The following is a 24,280-nucleotide window of genomic DNA, read 5'->3' on the forward strand; positions in this document are numbered from 1 at the left end:
CAATCTTCATAACAACATATGCCCATACAGTATGCCCACTTTCTACTTTAACCTGTGACCTTTCAAATTCAGCTCGTTGAACACTTTTACAGCCAATTTTCGGCAGTTAATTAATCGCATGAAACACTGCAGAAGGACATTAAGAACTGAAAGTTGAAAGTGAGTAACAGATAGCGTCATTACCGCCACTAGTTTGTCCGCAACCTTTTTCTATAAAGCCACCCTGACCACTGCATGGTGTATGCAATGTTTTAAGTTTATACATATCGAGCTCTTAAAGTTTGTACTTTTGGTAAGATAATAATTATGTAAAAGTTAAGACTTTTGTGTTAGTTATCATAGCATTCACTCTCACACATATTACGTTCATAACCTGGACAAAGAACGGGTACTTAAACTTTTGTATATAACTATTTGTTACAACCACTTCTTGACATATTACGTTATGTTTTATTTATTTTTTACATTTTCCAAGTTCTATGTCTTTTAAACTAAAATTTTGAACCAATAATATGCGAGATATTATCCATGATATTCCAGAAATGTCTCAGCACTGGAAATTTCATAGTCTTTCACAACTTCATGCGTTATGCGTAGTCTTTAACGAAAATGGAAAATTCAAATGTTTATTTACTCACATTACACTAATTATATATAACAATCTTGTCTAAAACATTGTTTTAACATAGTTTTGTGAGGCACTAGGTTTGGACAGCTCTGCAGATGTCTGGCTTCATATCTGTTCATCAGCATACTTACTACATGAATGTACATAATCTGCGTTAGTATTGTAGTAAATAAAAATAATACAGAATACTTTCGATACTTTTATGTTATGAACCACTAATAATATTTGATTTCGAGGTTATTTTTTAATTCAAAATCTTTTACTTAACACGTTATATAAATAAATCAACCAAATATTTAGTTATATGATGAAACTATGTTAAAATCTTTACAGCAATAAAGCAAAGTGAAAACAAACCATGCAGTTAAACTACTGTGTATGTCCATGATGAATGCAGAAGGTGGTTCAGTGGAAAATCAGCCTATTGTGATCATAGAAGCTTAATATTGGAAAATGACTCAGTATGAAAGTAGATCATAATGTTAAAACATTAATAACGCACACTATTGCACGATTCCTTATCTCTGTACTTTATCGTGGAATACCTTGTAAATTCTCACTTTTAATTTGTTGATAAATAATTACTGTTCTAGGCGTCCACACGTAATAAGATATATATATATATATATGTGTGTGTGTGTGCGTGTGTGCGTATTTATGAAGATAACCATAAGATAACATGCTCACATTTCATTTATAAATAATAAAACTATTCTTACCATTGAATCCATTTCATAACTTTCGTATTCTCACACAGTACTGTGCGAAAGTGTTAGGACAAAGTCAAAAGTAGATTTCAAGATACTTTCAAAGAGCAATAGAAGGATGAATTACAGGAGAAACACCAAAATTTTATTGGTTTGTTTGGAATTTTCGCGCAAAGCTACTCGAGGACTATCCGCACTAGCCGTCCCTAATTTAACAGTGTAAAATTAGAGGGAAGGCAACTAGTTATCACTACCCACCGCCAACTCTTGGGCTACTCTTTTACTAACGAATAATGGATTGACCGTCATATTATAACTCCCCACGGCTGAAAGGGTGAGCATGTTTGTTGTGACGTGGATTCGAACTTGTGATTTTCGGATTACAAGTCAAGTGCTTTAGCCACCTGGCCATGTACCAAAGGGAAACTATATTTATATAAGAGCAGTATAATTACCTACTTACATGAGCTTTTTTAAAAAAATGTGTATAAATGAATAATATATTGACTATTCGTACGCTCAAGCAATATTTAACTACATGTTAACTTTCTACTTTTATAAATATCCACAAGAAACCTCCCCTCCAAAGAATAAAACAGTAAAATTAAGAAGATATTCAAGATGGCAACAATATGATTTGACTTCCCAGAAATATTTCAGTTAATTATTTTTATTAATGACTTTAATACAAACACAACATACTGTAGTAGTATGAACTAAAATTATAAAACCATATTTTTTTCCTGAAAACTATTGGAAATTATTCGATACACTGTGGTAAAAATAATGAAACTAATCAATCGAATATAAGAATGATTTTTTGTTTAGTTAAACCTTAGACGAGCACAGAAAAAGTGGTTAATAAGATAATTGAATATAGATGGAAGGAAATGAACTATTTATCACTTTCCAAGTTAAGAGGAAAAAATTGTCATACATCAAAATTTCATTAACTCGATTTACATTTACTTTTTGCACAAGATGCAAATCTTAAATGAATGAAACACCTGACGACTAAAACGATGACTTTATAGTTTATTAAGAACTCGGCAGGGTACTGAAGGTTAGCTTTGAATTATATTAAACACTCATGCATGATTTTAAATTAATATTCATTACTTATTATTTTCATGAACTGTTAAGAATAAATACTTACATGAATGCCAAAAACATTTTATTCTGAATTTTTATATGGTTGTTTCACATGTTTTATTTATTTTAGTGCAAACTAACACAAAAGGCTATCTGCGCTCTGTTCACCATAGCTTTTAAAGATATTATTTACCCGAGAAAAGATCTGGACATCATAAAAATAAGCAAAGTCCAATACTAACTGTTAATAGCATTAATTCTTATTTTGACAATACAGTTAACAATAAAGTAATAAATATATCATAAGGAGTCAACTTTCTGTTCTAATTTTTTGAAGCCTAAAACTCTCTTTTAGTATTAAAACCTAGAATGAAATCTTTATTAGGTGAGTTATTTATTACAATAACAAATATATTTCATCTCTCAATGGCTCAACGGTAAGTCTGTAAAATTACATCGCTAAAAACCATATTTCGATACCTATATTGAGCATAGCACAAATAGCCCACTGTGATACTTTGTCATTAACTATTAATACAATCAAATAAATTTCAATTTGGAGAATAGTTATAAATTGCTAAATTAGTTTAATTGAATAGTTTGTGATAAAAAGCAGTTTTTATATTACTTATTTCCACATTCACGCATAAACAATTACTTGTAAATAACAAAGAGTAAGGTCATTAATTGTTTATTAAACTATTCAAGAAATCAAATCTTTAGTTTGCAGATTATGAAAACAACTAAAATTAATATAAAATACTGAAAAATTAAAACCAAAAAGAAAAGGGAAAAAGATATTCTCTTAAAAAAAGAGCAAATGTAACACTTGCTCTTAGAAATAACACACGCAGTTCCTTTTTTGTGTAGAATGTTTTTAGAGAATGGAACAAAAAATATTTAAGCTTTATTTTGGTGTCACTATAATGTTACGACCATTTTATTCTAATTCGATATAAAGCTTTTAAAGATACAGCTATTGGTTTATTCATTTGATGACGATAAAGGCAGAAGAGACTGGTAACTATCATAGAGAAATGTGGTACTGAAATCATTAAGCTTTTCCACGTGATAATTAGATGTACTCAGGCGTCTGTCCCTACCTTTAGGTTCTTGCCGTTCTGGAAGAAGGAACAAGACTGACAGTGCCATCGCTGCGTGCCAGCCGCTGTGGACGTACTTGTAGTTTTCGTCAGTTTGAAGAAAGGCAAAAATGACTAAACCTACAACAGCAATGATTACTCCTGGTAATAAACAAAGCAGCCATGTTCTTTTCCTAGGGTAGCAGGCTCGCTGATAACGACAGCGAGTAACCTGTAAAATATAAAACAGATATCAGTTTCTAAAATGAACTGAAAAAACCTTCAAAGTAACTATACTTTATGGAATACAATTTAAATATTCCGAGTCAGATTATTAATTATGTCACCTAGAAGTGACATTGAAAGGCTATATAAGGCTATATAACGTATACTTATTTTTCTCACACAAATACCCAAAAACATAACGGTAAACAAACGTTGTATTTATAAATGTTTGATCAGTTCTGTTTGTTTCACAGCAAATACACATTGGACTATTTGTTCTGTCCACCGCGGAGAATCGAGTCCCATATTTCAGCGATGTAGATTTGTGAACTTACAATTGTCCCACTGGTGGATATTTCTTAAGTTTAAATAATTTATGAAATAACCAGTAATTTCATCTTCTGTCATCCACGATTTCCGATGCTACGTAGGTAATGTTCCTCGAAATTGGTTGTATTCAACTATGTGAGAGGAAATTTATTCTAAAGAAAGTTTTACTTAAAATTACTGGCAGACACCTGATATCTAGAAAGGTGTTAATATGGGGTGGTGAATATGGTTTCTTTATTGCTATTTACGCTCTGATATTTAATATATATATATATATAGAGAGAGAGAGAGAGAGAGAGAAAGATGTAGTGGCATTCAAATTATATTATGAAGTTCAAATTAACTTTGCCAAAAGAGAATTCGAGTAAATTTTGAATTAAAATATTTGAAGCAAGCCCTTACCCATGATATGGTTAGAATGATAAGTCCTACGCCAGAGGGAACTAGGAAAACCCACAAGCCAGTTCTGTCGTATTCTACTCCCAGGGTGATCCCAACAGCTCCGGCCATGTGTGTTAAGCTTTGAAGCGTCACTGGCAGGTTGGCCATTACTATCAGGGTCACCCAGAAGGCCAATATGGCAGAGTAGAAATCACAAAACTGAAGTACACTTAGTCTCATGATACAAAAACTATACATCTCAGCGTCACAGGCGTGGTAAAACTGTAAAAATAGAAAAATCGGCAAAAAAGCATCTTTTTATCATAAATCTTTTCTCAGAAGATAACAAACATAGCTAGAGGCAAGTTATTCTTAGTGTTTCAGTCCAACATTAAAAAAAATGTAGACACTTGTTTTAGTACATAAAAGGCATGATTTAATAGAAGAATATGATAAAGTTATTTGTAAATCCTGTAATTTAGTGGTTCCAGTGGTTTGATAAATACAAGTTTTGTATTTCTTTTCATGTACTGACACAGTCTTTTAAAATACTCACAGTGGAGAAGAACATCGTCACAAAATAAATTAGTGCTTCTGTATAATAGTGACGATAAACTGAGAGAACAATGGCTGGAATGAAGAAAATGTTACTCAGCGTGAGAAGTAATACACCTAGCAGCAACTGAAAGTCAGGAATAGCGTGGGCATCATCTGTGCACCCCCAGCCTCGCCAACCTGAAGAAAAACCGACCCATTCAGTCACAAACAAAGCACTTTAAAAGCTCAAGTAGTGATTATTTAATTAGAAGCTTTTTTTCTTAATGACACAGTACAGAACAATGTATAACAAGGTTATAAGGCATTGGAGTAGCTGAGAAGATAGAATTTCAACTAGACCATTCCTGTCTTAGTTCTAGTAGTGATCCAAAGTTTGGAACATAATAAGTTTGTTTGTTTTTTTGCTGGATCAGAAGAGGATTCAACATAAATACTGAAAAACTTCACTGCAAGAACCAGGAAGGAAATAATCTGTGAGAAATGTAAGTTAACAATACAGTATAATGTTTTGTTAGAGTGACTGACACACTACCAGGCTGATACACAGACGAATGGATTAAAAGAATATGTTGAAATAGTCATAAAACACATAGAGTTCACATTAAGTAAAACATGCCAGTAAGAAGAATATATATAAATACTTTAATAGATTTATTGTCATTCCGTAAAGGTTTATGTGGTTAATTAAGGAAAAGTTAGAGAAATAACACGTGAACTGATAGTTGAACAACGTGAAACATACAAAACAATTTCATTGAAATTTAATACGAGTGTTTTTATTTAGATACGTATAAAGTGTTAACTTTAGTGTTTTTAGAAACGATAATCTTTTGCAGGTTTGCCTAAGTAACCGTTTGTCGTGTTGTCCAGCTGCTATGAATTGACTTCACATTGCTCGAACTTTTTTTCATATTTTCTCATTGCTTTAAGTGAGTATTGCCATATCATAATATCTCGTGGTTTGTAAAAGGTTTTAGGCCTCAGTCAGGCGATCAGTTTGGTGCATATAAGAAGGTATTTAAAATGAAAGTAAAGTTAGACTGTGTAAGAAGTATAGCTCTAATGGGCAATTTCTAATGTGAGTTTAACAACTTATGTTGTAATAAGACAGACAGAGGAGAATAACTTTTCTTGTCACAGCGCATTCTAAAGTATTTAAACCCGCATATGTGGACTTTTACAAAAAGAAAAAAAAAGCTTTGGACCAACAGTTTTAGTGGTAATTTATAAAAGTAAGTAAGTTAGTGAAAGTGAAAGCAAGGCAAAGTTAGTGAAAGATACAGTCAAATTGATGTAGACTGTGTTCGTAAGTTTAGGCGTGAAAAGAGTATAGTGGTAGCTTTTAAAGTGTAATAATTGTATATTGTATTGTAATAACAAAGTAGAGAAGATATGACTTGGGATATGACTTGGAGATTCATTTTGTAACCAACATTTGTATACCCGTTTGACTTGTTTGAATATACTAGTTTAAAACAAGTGTATTGTGTTCTGCTCATTTATTGTTAAAATTTATAGCATAACAGCAACAGACACTTACTGTAAAGAACAAGAAACTCTATAAAACCAAACAGTAGCATGTCAGCCAGGATTATAGTGTGGTAAAAGAAGACAAGAATGACAGCAGAAGTTGGCCTGTATACGAGTAACTGTAGTGTAAGAGTATGAGATTACGGTCACGCTATATAACCGTGTCTACTGATTTTGATAAATTGATAGAGAGCAACGAGCGATTTGGACTCAAAGATAGCAATCTATGATAGTTTGTTAAACAACAATAAGAACTAGAAAGAGAATATATCAGACAGAGAATAAAAGGAAAGAGAGGTGAGACTGGAAATAGAGAGAAGGGCACTGAAAGATAAAGTTGAAAATGAGAGAAAGTAAAAGCTATAAATTGAGAAAGGATAATAGCACAAATGGAAGAAGAAAAGGAGAGAGAGAGAGAGGAGAAAATGGAAACAGTTTCCCATCATGTTTTCGTTATACGCTCCCAGGTCACAAAAACAAAGTTCAAAGAGAAAAATAGGTCTTTTCCATTTACTTTATGCATAAGCAATTGGGAAATAACACTTTCTGTCCAGGAACAAGAAAAAGTAAGAATTGTGTTACATAGTGTTACCAATCCAACCTAAAAGAAAGAGGAATGATCTAAGGCCAGCCTCAGATGCCCAAATATGATGACAGAAAGACGATATCGATGTTTTCCTGGAGAGGCATGAAAGATAGAACTGGAAAAGACCTACAGGTGTATGTTGGAATGACGTCAGAATATACCATTGACTATGTTAAGTTAGAAGTGACCTTGCTGAAAAGCTATGAAATTACCGAGGAATGGTTTTCATCAGAAGTCCAGAAAAGTAAAACATGACACTGAAGAAACTGTACTTCAATTCGTAGACTGACACAGTCAAATGAAGATAACAGTTTTGAGGAACTGGCAGATCTACTAATACGGGAACAGTTCATGATTGTGTACTCCACTAACATATTACTATTCTTAAACACCACAGACTTAGAAGAAATCGTTAAGCTGGCACAATTGTACATGGAAATGCATGGAGGGTGTATAACCAGCAAGCCAAAGGACATGTTAAAACTGAAATTAATTCGTCTTGTTCATTTGGTTCTAAAGTAACTGAAACAGCCTGTGTGAACTTTTGACATAAAAGATAATTGTTTAAAGCTTGACATACAATGTTAATGATTAAGTGTGTAAAGAACATCTGTATATAAGTTTGATTTGTTTTGACATATTATTTTAAAATAAGTGAAATATGTGCTGTCCATGTATTGTTGAAATGTATTGTTAGTAACTCAGTTATACCTGCTATGAAGTGTCGCGACTCCATAAAACATGACAAACAAACAATAGACAAATAATGGCATTATTTGAATATTTATGATACAGAAAATATTCCAAATAATTTACTTACCCAAAGAACACACACAAGTACTGAAGATAAACCCTCCACTGAAGTACCTGTGACACTTTCCGTGATCTCCACAGCCATCTTGAATACATGATGATGATCTGATGTTCATTGTGATATACGCCTTGTTAGAATGACACCTGACATCCACTACTTCACTAATGTAAAAAAGAAAAGAAAAAATACTGTAATTACAAGACCCTTATTCTCTGTTGGATCCAGGTAGTAGTTCATTTTGAAGACAAAAACTAACTAATTGGAAGGGATCTGGTGTTTTAACTTCATATCTACAAATGGGATCCTTCGGTCGAAAACATTTTTAGAATCGAAAGAACAATGACACCTTCAAACCTTAATTTTTTTTCCTACTTAACTTTGAAAATTTGGTTAACAAAACTTGTAACATGCCAAATATTAAAGTATTATTATTATTATTCATAATAGGGATCCCAGAGGAATTTCACAAAAATGCTAATTGAACATACAGGCAATAACCGTCTGACAAAGTAGACGTTTTCTTGAAACAACTTTCATGTTATCTCAATGGTTAACGCTGGTAAAATATTAAATACAGCACAAAATGCTGATTTTTTCGATTGTAAGATAACATTAAAAATTCATCAATTCGTTCCTCATATTATTATTATTGTTTCACAAGACTACAGAAAAACGGCTATGAATATTTTATTCAAACCAACTAAAAACCCCTTCAATGGTTATATGAATATTTCTATATTGGTTCTTGAAAGATAAGGAGAGATTTTAGTTTTTATTACTACTGGCCAAGTTTCTCTTCGAAGCCATTCAAGCACCAAAGCCTAACAAAATGCTTGTATATACTGTGCCAAAATCTAAAGATAACTAATAAACAAACTCTTGAAAAATTGTAGGGAACTTTTTAGGTTGATTTCCACTATTTAATATTTTCTACGTTCTTCTTCACTACCAACATAAGCTTTTTGAAGCCATTCAAGCATCACAACAATATAGAAGCTACTTAAGATATATCATATTGGTTGAAAATGCTTGGTTTTATTAGAGTAAACAATGTGTATATTTATAACATTGTCTCCAGCCTCATTATTTATTATAATTTTTACCATCAACTACAAAAAAACGGTTGTGAATATTTTACTGAAACCTTGACACTGGTAATGAATGCAGTATTAAGTATGTCGTAGGTTAGGTTTAAAATTATTTCAAGCTCCTTTGTTTTTTTCGCCATAAAGAATTTCTCAAAGCCATTTATTTTCCACCATTGGGAAAAATCCGAAGTTTTATTGTACTTTGTTTCTACGTGTTTCTTCGTCTGTTTCAGTGTTTTCTAACAGTAGTCGATTACCACAGCAAATATTTCTATTTTTATGAGGGGCGTCTTATTCTACTGATTTTCGTACTTTACTGAAATTGTGAAGCGTATTTTAATATTTATTTCATTATTATCTATTTTTCACAAGCCTACAAGAGAATCGGCGTGGTATTTTGCACCCAACCCTAGACAGATATACTAAATGAAGAGCTGCGAATGTCTGTGACCTATTTAAAAAGTCAGTTTTCATTTAAAGTCGATTTACGTAGCTATAAATATATAATATAAGCGGTGTTGTTGTGAGCAGCTTTCTTTGTACTCCACGATTGATAAACTCCTATTTACATGAAATCGCAAGCACAAAACCACCTGACTCAGTAAATAATGGTTGGGTAGAAAAAAGGTCAATGCAGCAGTAAACTGTTGAAAACATATAATTTTCAGGTGAATGCATATACTCATATGTAGCTTAAACTCTATTCTGAATAAATGGACAAGAAACACACTTAAGAAGTAATATAATTAAAAATTATTAATTTAAAGAGTGGAATAAGGATAGTAAATAGAGTACAGATACAAGTTTATTCAAAATGCAAATATTATATTTCCAAACCTATAACTGGGACTATTTAACTCCTATTTTGACTCCACGCCTATAGTACTTATCAGTTTTAATGAAATTAAAACAGGGATTTTCATATTGAGCAAATAAAGGACACATTATTTCCAGCCCAGTTGGTTTACTTATTACGAGTCCCTAGTTGTAGACTTGAAAATATAATATTTGTATTTTGATTCAACTCGTTTTTGTATTTTTTGACGATCTCTATTCTTCTTTTTAAATAAACAATTTTTGATTATTTCTTAATAATGGCAAAGCACTGAGAACTAACATTCTCGGGAAAAAGAATACAAAATATTGTCCTTATGAGACAAATTGCAATACATGATGCTGAATTTTGTTTTGTCTTTTTACATATATAACAGCTTTCCTATAAGACAGCGGCATGTTTAAGGTATTACAATGCGGTTCGGTACCTTCGTTGGATACAGCACAGCTAGTCCATTCAATAGCTTTACTCTTAAACACAAACAAACAAATAAATTTCTCTAAAGAAACAAAACTGGAAAAATGTAAAATTTCAGTTTATGGAAAAAACCAAAATAATTCAAGTCTATTGGAAATTGGAGCACCATTAGTGCAAAAACAAACAGTGATAATGAGCCATGTATATTTTTGAAATTTTTGAAGTATATAAATGCTCTTTATGTTTTCCTAACACATGACGGGCGGGTCTCGCAGATTAGATAAGTGTGAAACCACACAATGATATTTTAAAGCTTTATTATAGCATAATAAAGCAAATTTTTTTGAATAAACAGACCGTCATCTTACGAAACATAAGGAAATAAATTTATTGATGGTATATTTTCATTACTGTATTTTTAAAAGAAATGTGTATTTAACAAAACATTATCTCTATATGGAATCAGTGACATAAGTCAACAGTTCTAAGCAGAAGTACACATACATGAGAAGTTTAAAAACATCACCCTATTTGAAACGATAACACCTTAAAAACAACATAGTTTTTGGGTGGCCCGGCATGGCCAAGCGCGTAAGGCGCGCGACTCGTAATCGTCGCAGATTTAGCGTCGCGCTAAACATGCTCGCCCTCCCAGCCGTGGGGGCGTTATAATGTGACGGTCAATCCCACTATTCGTTGGGAAAATAGTAGCCCAAGAGTTGGCGGTGGGTGGTGATGACTAGCTGCCTTCCCTCTAGTTTTACACTACTAAATTAGGGACGGCTAGCACAGATAGCCCTCGAGTAGCTTTGTGCGAAATTCCAAAAAAAAACTAGTCTTAGGTTAATAAAATTTCACCATAGGCACATTGAGTAATTTAAGTTTTATTCAGATAAGTATGTATATGGTACAGGGTATTTCAAAGTAAAATTATACTGTGTAGCTAAATCACTCTTCTTGCAGACTAGCATTTCTATTTTTCTTTCCAGAATGTGAAATTGGTGATTTGAATAAATATGTTCGTTTTCTGAATTTCGCACAAAGATACTCGATGGTTATCTGTGCTAGTCGTCCTTAAATTAAAAGTGAGAGACTAAAGGGAAGTCCACTAATCGTTAACTCTAGGATTACTTTTTATTCTTTATCAACGAAAAGTGGGATTGACCGTAAATAATAATGCTCTACGGTTTAAAGGGCAAACGTATTTGGTGACGATAATTCGTGATGACGAGAAACGCACTTGAAGTAGAAATGTATTCTAAAGACAGCTGGTATGGGTATTAGCCCTTTAATTAAAATAAAGTACATAACAACTTAGGATAAGTAGTTTCTTTTAATTATGAAGTTTTCTTTATAATCACCTTATGCGTCATGTGAAACACCCTTTAATATGTTTGGTACTTAAATGGAAGTGATTTTCACCTTTGGCATTAAACATATTTTGTTATTAGAAACTACTTTGGTGATATTAAACAACATTCAATATTAAATATTTTTTGTGCATTATTACTTTTCTTAAAGCGTGAAAATTAAACTCAGACGACATTCAAATAGTTGGTTGGTTCTTGTTTTATGACACAAAGCAACAGGTCTATCTGTGCCAAAAACTGGTAAACAAACACGACTGTGACAGCACACATAGTTAGTAATGGTGTCAGCGAGTTTGTTCCCACGAATACCGACGTGGCAAAGTATCCACAAAAACTCGATATTAACGGAAGATGAAGAAAAATGGACTAGTCATTGTTCTATATCGACAAGAACAGGGTGAGAACTCTCAGAAAGCAATACCAGAACAGGTAGTGAGCTAAGAAGCTAGATGTGAATAGGACAACTGGTGCTAAATGGTCTAGGGTAAGAGATATAGTAGATTACTCGTCAGTGAACACAGAAGTCGTATAGGGGATCCTATGAGCAACCACCGGGTCACAACAAACCATGACAGGAAACAGAGTCACCTCATTTTGAACCATCCATATAAACTATCCACAGAAGTATGGTTTGAAAGATGTTCGGCAAAGAAAAGATGGTACTTCCAATCAGAATTACCTGCTTTCCTCAGATGACTCAATAAAAGGTCATAGCTGTGGATGGCTATAAGCTATGAGGGAAGGGGATGGTCAATGGGGACAGCAACGTTTTCTAATGCCAGACCCAGTTCAGCCAACTGTGCCTGGGTATGAAAGTCAAAGGCAGGAATGACAGACAATCTATTATGAAAGAGCATAGTCCACTGATAAAGAAAGGCAAAATTCCAGGTGGGATGCTGTGATAAGGATTGAAACTCGGTGGCATACTGTAGAGAAATAGCATATGGCAGAGGTTAAGAGAAGATTTGTTGGACTCAGTGTACAAACTATGGACTGGAAAAGTGTGGAAGGCCCCCACGTAAAGCCATAGCCTCAGATAGTGAATGGAGTCAAGCATCTTAAAGTCTGAGGTCCATAGACCAGAGACCCATAGTCCAGTTTTGATCGGATGAGGAGATGAGAGATCTTGACCATAAAATCTCGATCCACTTACCAAGAGGTGAAAGAAAGGACATGGTGGACGTTCAGCTGCTTTATGTGAAGAATGAAAGTAAGTTTGTGCTGAAAGATAAGCCCAAGAACTTTGTCTCAGGGACCACAGAAAGAACAACATAACCAAGACGGAGCTTCGGATCAGAATGTAAGCCATGTTAGTGATACAAGTGCATGAAATGGCTTTGAAAAGTGAAGGGAAAAGTGAAATAGTCTGCTGTAATCCACTTCAACAAGTGATCGAGGTCAACCTGAAGCTACTGCTCAATAAACCTCATGTCTGATTAACTACACAAATTGTGGAAGTCATCGACATAGTATTTGTTTACAACAGTAGGAGAACGTTGTGCAGTGATAACATTGATACAGAAAAGTACGACACTCGAGATATAGTCCTGAGGGACTGCAAGTTCCTGTATGAAAAATGGGAAAGTGTCAAACTTGTATGAACTTGGAATTGTCTGTCGGCTAAAAGGTTCTGAATAAAAACAGATACATGCCCATGCAACCCATATGAATAGAGGTCCTGCAAGATGTCACACATTCATGTAGATCATAAGCCTTCTCAAAATAAAAGAAAACAGAAAAAAATGTTCCTGCTTGAGGAAGGATTCACTGACTGTGGTCTCAACTTGAAGCAAGTGGTCTACAGAAAAGTACTCTTGACGGAATCTACCTGCGAAAGGAGGTTGTACGATTCGAAGAAAGAAACGAGATGAGTATTAATCATCCTCTAGAAGATCTAACAGAGACAACTAGTCAAAGAATAATAAGATAATTAGAAGGAATATTGGGATCCTACCTAGACTTAGAGAAAGGTAGGACAATAACCTAGCACTGAGCATCAGGAAAAACATTATCATGCCAGATCCAGTTAAAGACAACCAAAAAAACAGCAAGAGAGAAATGGCACAGCATCAGGTCCAACTGATACACTGCCAGTCTGATGGAGAGCAAATTTAGATTCCACCAGTGCAAAAAGGCGTTTATAGTCATAAATCCAATCGACCTGAAAGGAAAGAGGCAATAACTTTGCTCGAGACTTGATGGCTAATAAGGTGGAAGAAGAAACGGATGTGCTAGACGCACGAAAAAAGCTCTTACTGAGAGTATTGGTGATGGTCTGTACTTCAGCAGCTTCTTGGTTACTGGAGAGCAGGGTGGAACGGGAATGAGAAGTGTATTCCATTGACCTTTCGAGCTTTGTTCTATATAACTTTGGAACTGGTGATAGAAAAGATTGTAGTTGTAAGCTAAACCGAAGATTCCTTTTGGCTTTGATGCTTGACCTGCTAAGCATGGCTGTGAGACTGATGAAAATTTATGTGGTTACAAAGAGTAGAATACCTGAAAAATGTATCCTTAGTCCGTTTCGGAGCCTTCCATGTATGCTGTCAGGCTGGAGACCATCATGGACTAGGATACCATAAGAAACATGTCAAGGTTTAGGTACAGAATGAGCAGCTGCTTGAATGATGCAATCAGTAACTGTCTTTACACAGTTGTTAATAGTCTGAAGACTAATGACAGCATGATCAAGTTCCAAGAGAGAGGTTAAAGACAGCAAACTGGCCTGGTCCAACTTCTACTGATGCATTCTGGTCTGTTGGCATCAACCACGGCCAATCTTCTTCAAAACAATAGGAAAATGATCACTGTGTCATTAATAACTGTAACACCTTCAAGAGAAACTAGCAAAATAAAGAGGAACAGATAGATAGATTAGTGCAGTAAAATATATATAAGGTGAGGTGCATGAAAATAACTAGAGGAAACAATATTGTAGAGAAAAAGATCGTAACCTGAGAGCATATGCTCCATGGAATAACCTTTATTCCATAAATATCAGTAACACGACAGAAAGGATTGTATCCAATGAAGTCTCCCAGAACTAAAACTGTTCTATGAAAGCGTCAAAGGCTAATTGATCGTAAGTCTTTCCAGGAGACAGGTAGAGAGAACAAACAGTGATGGTATGGCTAAAGGAAACATGGATGTTTATGTCTTCCAAGGGTGTATTGAGTTGAACTGACTAAGCTGAGGTCATGCTTGTCGACCAGCAGTACCATCCCTTCAAGCACTCGTTCATCACATAACCTGTTATTCCAGTATAAATAAATCTGTCAAAAGGTGACTGAAATCAGCAGATTTCAGTAATGTTTTTTTATAAAGAAAGACACACTGAATGATAAGAACTAGAGTGTTAGACAATAACTTCCAAGCCTTGAGGTAAGAAATGTTATGGACAGTACACAAACGTTGTATCTCTTTCTCCTTTATCCACTTGGGGCAAGATTCATAGTAAGAGGGACGGGAAACGCCACAACTAATGTAGTGAGGGTCCGGTTGACACTCGTAAGCATATTGGTCTTTGTCACCACAACAAGCACACGTCAAAGAATTGCTACAAGATAATTTTGAATGTCCAAGCAATTTACACTAGATGTTTCACACATGTGCCACAGGTCAGTGCATTACTGTTCAGATAACCAGCTTTGAGACGGGCAGGTGGGAGTGGAAATTTAAATGTCAAAATTAATACATTTGTCAGCAGCATAATTCTGTTCCTGCAATTAGAGATACCTCAAACAGTAGAAACTCCTTTGCTGGAGAAACCAATGAGGATCTCTAACTCAGTGACGTTCTTCAAATCCCTCTCAATGATCACTCCTTGGGATGAATTTAAAGTACCATGGTGAGTAACCTCAATAGATATATCTCAATGGCCTTTGAACTCAGGAGGAGTTTGCTATGTGTATGTGTAGATGTTCCAATGAGCTCCTCTAATCCATTCTGGATGAAAAAGGGAGACATTTCCAGTATGGAATTGTCAAAATACGGAGAATTAAAACTGGAGTTATAAGATCTAACTTTCATGGTGACTGTGTAACAAAGTCATCTGAACGTGGTCGTTTTCCTAAAAACTGTTTTTTACTATTTTATTGTTTTAAGGATTGGAGATCCATAATTAATAGAAAATGATTCAGTGCACACTGGCCTCACCCATCATGGAGTGCAACAAAAGGATGCATTATAATGCCAAACAAATTCACTGCAACAATGCTGGAGCTTGGTGCACACTAAACTCAAACACCAGCATCAGACTTAATGGGGCCTATCATGGCCAGGTGGATAAGGCAATAAACTCGTAATCTGAGGGTCGAGGGCTTGAAAACCCGTCAATCCAAATATGCTTGCCCTTTCAGACGTGGGGGCGTTACAGTGTGACTGTCAATCCTACCTACTATTCATTGGTAAAAGAGTAGCCCAAGAGTTGGCGATGGGCGGTGTTGACTAGTCTTACATTACAAAATTAGGAATGGCTAGCGCAGATAGCCCTCGTGTAGCTTTGCGCGAAATTCAAAACAAATAAACAGACATAATGTTTACAACACCTATTGAGAGCACCAAACATGGTATTCAGTTTACCCTAGTTCAACAGGACCAGTTGATATACCCTGATGAGGAGCACTTTAGGACCACTTATTTACTGGAATGCAAGGCAAAAGTAATGTGCTGCAGTGTCTTTGACACCACTCAACCACCAGGATTCTTTTCCCTCCATCACGGGTCACCAGGCACAGCAAATAGGTGGGTGGATGTTCAGATCCCAGAAGAGGAAACTGATAATACAGAACCTTCTCTGGAAGTTCGCCTCACCACGTACAGGAATACACCTCGAGAGGGTGGGATGAGAGTATGTTAATCTAGTGAGAGGGTAGACATAAAGAAGCATTATGAATTATCAAGTCTCAAAAGTTGGAAGCCTCATTTTTTTCTTCACTGATTCGTAAAGTCGGAAAATTAGATCGAAGTTTGTGTTAATCATCTGACAATTTCCAAGACTCGTATATTAACATTTTTGGTTAGAACTTGTACATATACTTTAAACATGCGACACTTAGGCTAACTGGCCAGTTCAGAAGTTTGTAAAATTTAGGTATAGGCATTTTTAATCTTGAACTTTTGACCAGAAGGAAGATAACCATCTAGTAGCAACAGTGAGATTGATTGTGATAATCAGAATGCCCTCACAATTGAAACAGTGGTGAGTTGTAATCTGAGTCTAAGACCTCCAATTTTGTAGTTGAGCATGCTAGACACCAAATGTTACCCAGTCTTGCTTAAAACTGCTGTTTTATTTGTTTAACTGTGAAACGATTTAAGGACAGAATGCTGTCTGTAATGTTAGAAATGGTTTTCTGAGAAGACTTGAAACTGTAATCCCTATATTTAGTCTTGAAATTTTATACGGATATTTTAATATTGTTCTGGTGAAAATAATCCATAAAACAATACTGAAGGAATATTCTGTTGTTGGATATTCACTTTTATAAGCTTTATCCTGAGAAATGTGACAGGTCAATTGTTCCCAACCCTTTTCCAACCAAGGGTCATTAGTTTCAGATCTCAAAATTTCATTTCACGTATCACTTCATACAATATATTTTTAAAATACTTCTGATTTACATTGTAAAACAATGCAACATCTCAATTTTTATATGCAGCCCCTGACTGACTCCCTCCTTCTTTCCTCTCTTCGTACAGTTCCGGTTACTGAGTTTAACTGTAAGTTAATTGTCACTATATGTATATGTCATTCATGCTGTCGCAACATTTTCCTATTTGTAAATAATGCTTAACTAAATTATTTTTCTATTGCCCTCTTAAAATGGAAAGCTTATCATAATTATTATTTATTTAGTTTTCTGGAAAAAAAAAGTTCTTTCACATCTTCATTGAAACATTAGTCAAGTCTATCGTCTTCAATTCCCAATTTAGAAATATTTGTCCAAACTGAATGATAGCAATCCATTACTTTCACACAAGAATCTTGATCATCTTTGTGACAGAAAAATACCTGAAGTAACTCACTAAGTAATAAAGTATGGCCATATATTTTTTTTTTTTTTTTTGCAAAAAAAAGCGTTTGAGCTACAAAAGAGAAGCAAACTAATTTTCAGCATACTCTACATTTAAAGCTTATATTGAATTTATTATATTTGGACATGATACATGGCATTTTTCAAACTAAAATATATATGTTGTTGAGTATTTCAGCAATTTAATCAAAAGGGTAAATGTAACAAATTTGATTAACCTAGCTAGTACTTACACAAGCAACCATCTTTTGCTTAACGATATTGTTTTTTTATTATAATTCAATGTACAATGTTTCTGAATCTAAACATTTTCAGAATATGTTTAACGTAATATTGCTTTATGTAGTAAAAATCATATATTGTCTTAAGATACTATTTAAATAATTATTTTGTTAGCTTTTCGTGTTTCTGTTATTCACTAATCAATGGGTTACACAATACCTGTCCCCCAGTGGCACAGTGCCTGCGGACTTATACCGCTAAAAACCAGGTTTCGATATCTGTAGTGGGCTGAGCACAGATAGTCCTTTGTGTAGCTTTGTGCTTAATACCAAACAACAACTACACAATATCATTTCTTTATGTTGGTTGCCTTGACCATTGAGAGGAAAGTTTGTTGTTTTGGTTGAGTCAAAGGAATTTTGCACAAGATATCTTATAACATGTAATGTTCTGTGAAGGGAGAAATAGCAAAAAACAAACAACAGCAAATTTTATGTCTGATTTGGAGGATATATATTAGAAAATGTGGTATCAGACAACAGTGATAATAATGACCATCAAACTGAGGAGTATCAGGTTCCCTCTCTAAAGGCAAGATAGGACCTGGAATATTGTTCTTACTTAACCCTCAAGTCTTCTTGCATATATTCTTGGAGGTACCTTATACTCCTTTCAAAACTTACACGCAATAGTTTCTGGAATTTGGCTTAATGCTGCTCTAGTGTTTCACATCTTTATCAAGAACACAACTGAGGATCATTTATGAAATGTTAATGATTCTTATTTCTAATGATTATTAAATTAAAATTATCGCTTGCAACAGCAACCTATCTCCAATTATACAGTGAACTTTTACTTACTTCTCGTTGCCATCGTTTTCCTGAAAATAACAGCGAGGAGTAAGGGCCAGATACCAAGGTCCTGGCTCTGGGTAAGGTATTAGCATAGTGAGCACCCGATGATCTTCAGAGCTAGTGTTCACGTTATTATGAATTTCCGACCCACAGTTTCCGTTAGCTGACAAACGAGGACGCCTTGCGTACTCTACACAAGCCGCTAGGGTTATGTTATTCCTTGTGATATTCTAAAAATGAAATCACAAATCAAATTTTCAAATTCATTTAAAAGAAATTCTGCTATATATATATATTTATTATAACAAATTACTTAAGAAAATACTGTCAATAACAGTAAACACAAATTGAAAAGCTAAATAGTTGTGGAATATATATAAACTTTTAAAGTTATAGTGTTAGATTTGAATATTTTGTTTCCTAATTTTTAATCGTATTTTTGTTGTAATACGTACTATCGTGCTTGGCAGGACGATTTTTATTTCCAGAGTTCCCCCAATGTCCTGAATAGGATAAATATTAAACTTGAACAATGTCGTCTCCTCTGTGGATATATGCAAAGAAGACGATGTAAAGCTACTGTTAACTAATGATAAAGGTTCGTATCTGAAAGCAAAGATTTCTGCCATAGTGTGACGAACCAGCGGAACGTTCCTCCAACAACTGGTGTTTCTAAGCGAGAATACTGGGATAGGTGTGACGGGCTTAACTACACGCTGCAAAGACAGAGAACTAGAAAGCTGTGGGGTTTCTGTAGTTTCCTTAGTCTCGATATCAAAACCTTCTTCTGATGTTAACACAAATTTGTTGGAATCATCTTGGCAAACTATCGTGAAAGAAATCATGTATTTAGAAAACAAACATTCTATCATAAGGGTATAACAGGTTTTCCGTATTCATTGTATTCAACATATCTAAGCCTCGAAATAAACAGAAATTTGCCTATTATTGAAAAAAAGACGGCAAGTAGTATGTCTTTTATTACTCAACTTCACAAGCGTTATAGCATATTTCCAGAAAGTAAACTGTTCAGAATTTTGATATGATGGTACTGAATAAAAACGTACAAAAACCGTTTATTTCAAAAAAGAGGATTATATTTAAAGGCTCAAACTCAAAACATATATTTTTTTTCCCGAGAGTCGTGATTAAAATGGTTTAATGTAACTTTCAACTCGGCTCTGTATGGTGTAATTTAGAAAATTCTATCCCTCACTAACACCTACAAAATAGAGGCGTCATAAAGTTTAATTGAATTTTGTAACATCTACAAATGCAAAAGTAAGATGATCAAGTACACTTTTCAGCTAGCATAGCTACTGTGCCTTTTCCCACTCATCTTACCTGTGAATTCTACATGGATACTAAACTCAACAGTTGCATTTTGCACCGTCACTAAAATGTAATTCCAATTTTCGTCGATAGGTGTCACAACAGTGGAACAGACTTCTCCAGAGACTGTCTGATAACAGTTTACTACACTTTGTTCTTGCAGGTTTAACTCCTGTTCAACAGAAGGGAGTGCCAAAGGTTTGACCACTAGTACCAATGGACAATGAACGTCCGATGCTATAGGTAACACAGCACAGCTACTTATAGTGACTGTTGCTGACCAGATATCTCGTGGAGTATAAAACCTAGGTTGTAAAGAGAATAAATAGGTCGAGTAACTTTTGTTTAAATGAAGGTATTCTTAAGTTTATTAATAAATTGAACATGAGAAAAACCAAGGTTATTTACATGGCAAAAAAACAAAAGCTTCTTTAGCTTGTAATGAACTTTTTCTTTTTCTTTCTTTTTGCGGGGGGATAAATAAAAAAAATCTATTTATTTTGTTAAAGAGCTTGATCTTCTAAGTTTTCAACATATCTATGAACTATATGGCGACAGGTTAAGGGTCAAAGGCCATGTTATCGAATGTGTTGATTTCCATTCAAATTTTAATTAAACTACTATTTAATGAATTTATCTCTTTAAATTTGGCAATGCTCTGTAGATTATAATTTAAATTTTCATACTAAACATCATAAAATTTGCTAATCTAAATGTAAATATTAAACAAACACACCTAAACACCATTTTTTGTGTCACGTGATATGTTAAATGCAACACTGGTTCATATCAGATGTTTGTAATGTAAATAAATAAAGTGTATTATTTTGTACCAATTAGGAACTCAAATTACCGATACTGGTAAGCCAGAATATAAAAAAAAAACTTTTTTTTTTATTTTGTATTTGAGATGTCACGATATTTAGTGAAGCAAACACATTTACCTTACTCACCTCTTTCCAATTTTGGAAACGGTCTCATATAAACTTACTTCTATATATGATATGCGAGCAATCAATCGGAAGCTCAGAACACAAGTAGGGTTTTTCAAATATTTTCATATCTAATGGTGTTCTCTTTCGACACAAACATTCTTGGTGGTTAATTGAGTCTTTAGTCTGTTCGAGATTTTGTACTTTTTAGATACAAATACAGGTTAGTTATTAAACCTAAATTATAATGGTATTCTATGGTATTGGTGAAGTAATCAATTTTTCTTCGTTATTCGAATATACATATAGAACCTAAAAAAATTATTTCGTTTTACATCCTCCACTTACCAAATTTCTTTAGGCAGAAACCGAGTAAAGAGGTCATAATTACAAGAGAAAACCGTTTGCTTTATTTTTTTATCTACTTTTCTGTGTTTTAAGAAAAATAAGTTTAAGAACTTGTTTGTAAATAGTAATAATTTATATACGTATACAACTTAAAACAATTGAAATATGATCGTATTTAACCAAATACCAGTCCAATAAAACACAGCTAAGATTGGTCACTTTGTATAAAATAAATGTAAGTTTTATATTATTGGATGCGGTAACACGAGCGCATGTACCCCTCGTTATTGTAATTTGTGCATTGTTAGACAGGCGCGACTGAAAGCTCATTATGATACAAATAAATCTTTATAAATTTATAATGTTATAAGATTTAAGCTGTTTTGTCTAAGCATTTATGTTTTCGTTTTATAATCTGCAATCACATATAGAACTAAAAAAAGTATAATTGATATTTATTTCCTAATTTGATATGGTGATTATAAGATCAGTCAAATTGACTGAACCCATACAGAGATTCGTCAATGAAAGTCACGAAAAGTATAAAGTTATTTCTCAACAAACGGTTCCTAAAACTATCTGAACACAATAAGGATTTTGCATGTGAAATTTCTCAATTTTCTGATGCATAAAAGTATTCTTAATCTTAAAATGAAAATTACTTTGTAAGTTGGACAGGCAGCACACGAATATAAAAAGTCACAAGAAAAACATTGATTAAGAAACCTCAAGATTTAATTTTAGGAAATCTGATATTTTGCACATGAAAGCATGATAATGTTTACTGATAATCTGTCAACTTTCGTGAACATATGCTTACAAATTTAAAAGTAATAGCCTGAAAACTATAATAAGCACAAAATTATTACGAGGTCCGTCCCACGGATCGAGACGTGTTGAAAGGGTGAACATACTTTCACCAATATTTCGTTCATATTGATCCAAGTTGTTGGTTATTTTTTTAATATTAAAGTTTTAAAAAAGTTAAAAGTAATTTTTCTTTAGAATGGAAAGAATATTAATTGCGAGTCACCCTACACAACATTGTTACATACCACTTGATTATACTTTGACTATAAATGCAAATTTCAAGGTTTTTTTCTATTTTCCATTACAATTATCAACATTAAGTCATAACAGATAATGTCTCTGGACATAGCACTCGTTTATTCATAAAATGGTGTTAAACAAATGTGAAAACTCTACCTTTGTTGTTCTTAAAAACCCAACCTTCTCCCTATCATCTGAAAATTTATTTAGCTATAACCCAAACAAGTCCAGCTACCAGAGGTCTATCCGTCCCGGTATAATGAACAACAAATTATTTATTTTGTTTTAAGTTAATTATTTATAAGCAAATGATAACCTTGAGTAATAAACGACCTCTAACTTCTTCTCAAGGTGATTTTCATAATCGAAATTTCACTTTTTAAAGTAATTTCACAATTATTATAAAAAAATTATACGCCAGTCCTTATAAAAGTTAAGTTACAATTTATTTATGAATAATTTAATATTATCGAATAAAGAATTTAGTAGTGCTGTAATTGTTATATGTACTTTTAAGTACATCTGCCTTCTACAAAATTAATGTTTATGTCTAAATAATGTATAAGAATATTATTATTATTGCTTCCTTCATTATAAGTTCTTTTGGATAGATTACGTTTGGAATAAACTTAAAGCTGTTGATGAAAATTAAATTACCTATGCAACGAAAAGTACAGATGTATAAATTAGGGTTTAATACTTGTTTAAAAAATGAGTCTTCATAGAATAACAAATACAGGTTGACTATTAATAAAGAGAAATTAGCACCCATTGCAATATTTACTTTTTGCTTATATACTTGTTCATTGAAAGTATTATAACTGTTATAAACACAAAAGAGTAAGTCTACAACGGATTTACAAAGCTACAATCAACGTTTCCTGTCCCCTCGGTGGACACAGCAGAGAGCCCGATGTAGCTTTGCTATAAAAAAAACGCACACACATATATATGAACATAAAAATTACAAATATACTTACATTACTGCTTAGTAAATTTAAATTCTGGGATAACACTATATAACACAAATTTTGTTGCTGGATAGTATGTGCTATTTCTTAATTGCTTACTTTGTAAAAGTACAGAAAATGGCCATTATTTCCTCCAAACTTTGCTTTTGTGACCCGGATAATGAAATTTAGAAATTAACCTATCTTTCATGTAAAAACGAGCAAATTTGCACATTTTCATTTACATAAGGTCTGAATAAAACAACATATGAATCAAGATTTACATGTATTTATACTAAAGTGATACAATAATGAACAAAAGTGTTCAGAAGTGAGTAGTTTTTCGAGATTTGCGACTGTAATGTAAATCACTTTCACCCCCAAATATAGTCTCCCATCATGTTTTCGTTATACGCTCCATGGTAGCGGCGTTCAAAGTCCAGTATATCTTGGTGGAAGCGCTCGCCTTGCTCCTCTGAATATGCTCCCACGTTTTTGAATTTATCAAGATGATCGTCAAGGATATGGACTTTCAGGGAAAGAAAGGAAATGAAAGAAAAACTGATTGTATCTGGTGGTAAAAGTTTAACAGAAAAAGGAAATGAGATGGATTATAAAATGCAAGCTCAGTCAACATAATTATAATGAGAAAAAGTGGCAAACTTTTGGGTAAACAGCTTTTAGAAAATACTAAAATATTCATTGTTGAAAGTGCTGTTTAAAGTAGTTAGCACAAACAATTTCATCAGCTGATAGTAACGTATGTAGTCTATAAAAACAAAACTTTCAAGATATTTTGAATTCTAGTAATCTGTAATACGAAAAGAAACAACTTTTAAAGTTAAGTTTCGTCATTTTGTTTTTACTGAGGAATGCACCGAAGACATTTAGTTGAAGGGCAACAAAAGTAAATC

General features: G+C 33.6%; 1 protein-coding gene across 6 annotated transcripts in view; it reads right to left on the reverse strand.

Annotated features, from left to right (window-relative positions):
• LOC143244818 (transmembrane protein 8B-like) overlaps window positions 1–24,280 on the reverse strand; it is an 83,220-nt gene that overhangs the window by 10,541 nt on the left and 48,399 nt on the right. For all 6 annotated transcript variants that reach the window (XM_076490178.1, XM_076490177.1, XM_076490174.1 and 3 more), the window contains 7 exons: window positions 20,099–20,391; window positions 19,210–19,580; window positions 18,761–18,984; window positions 7,940–8,094; window positions 5,002–5,180; window positions 4,467–4,727; window positions 3,531–3,741 (listed from right to left, as the gene is read on the reverse strand). In XM_076490178.1, coding sequence (XP_076346293.1) covers window positions 3,531–3,741; window positions 4,467–4,727; window positions 5,002–5,180; window positions 7,940–8,094; window positions 18,761–18,984; window positions 19,210–19,580; window positions 20,099–20,391 — 1,694 coding nt within the window. The remainder of the gene's footprint in view (window positions 1–3,530; window positions 3,742–4,466; window positions 4,728–5,001; window positions 5,181–7,939; window positions 8,095–18,760; window positions 18,985–19,209; window positions 19,581–20,098; window positions 20,392–24,280) is intronic.

The sequence above is a fragment of the Tachypleus tridentatus genome, chromosome 2 (assembly GCF_004210375.1).
Source record: "Tachypleus tridentatus isolate NWPU-2018 chromosome 2, ASM421037v1, whole genome shotgun sequence".
In the NCBI taxonomy this organism is placed as follows: domain Eukaryota; kingdom Metazoa; phylum Arthropoda; class Merostomata; order Xiphosura; family Limulidae; genus Tachypleus; species Tachypleus tridentatus.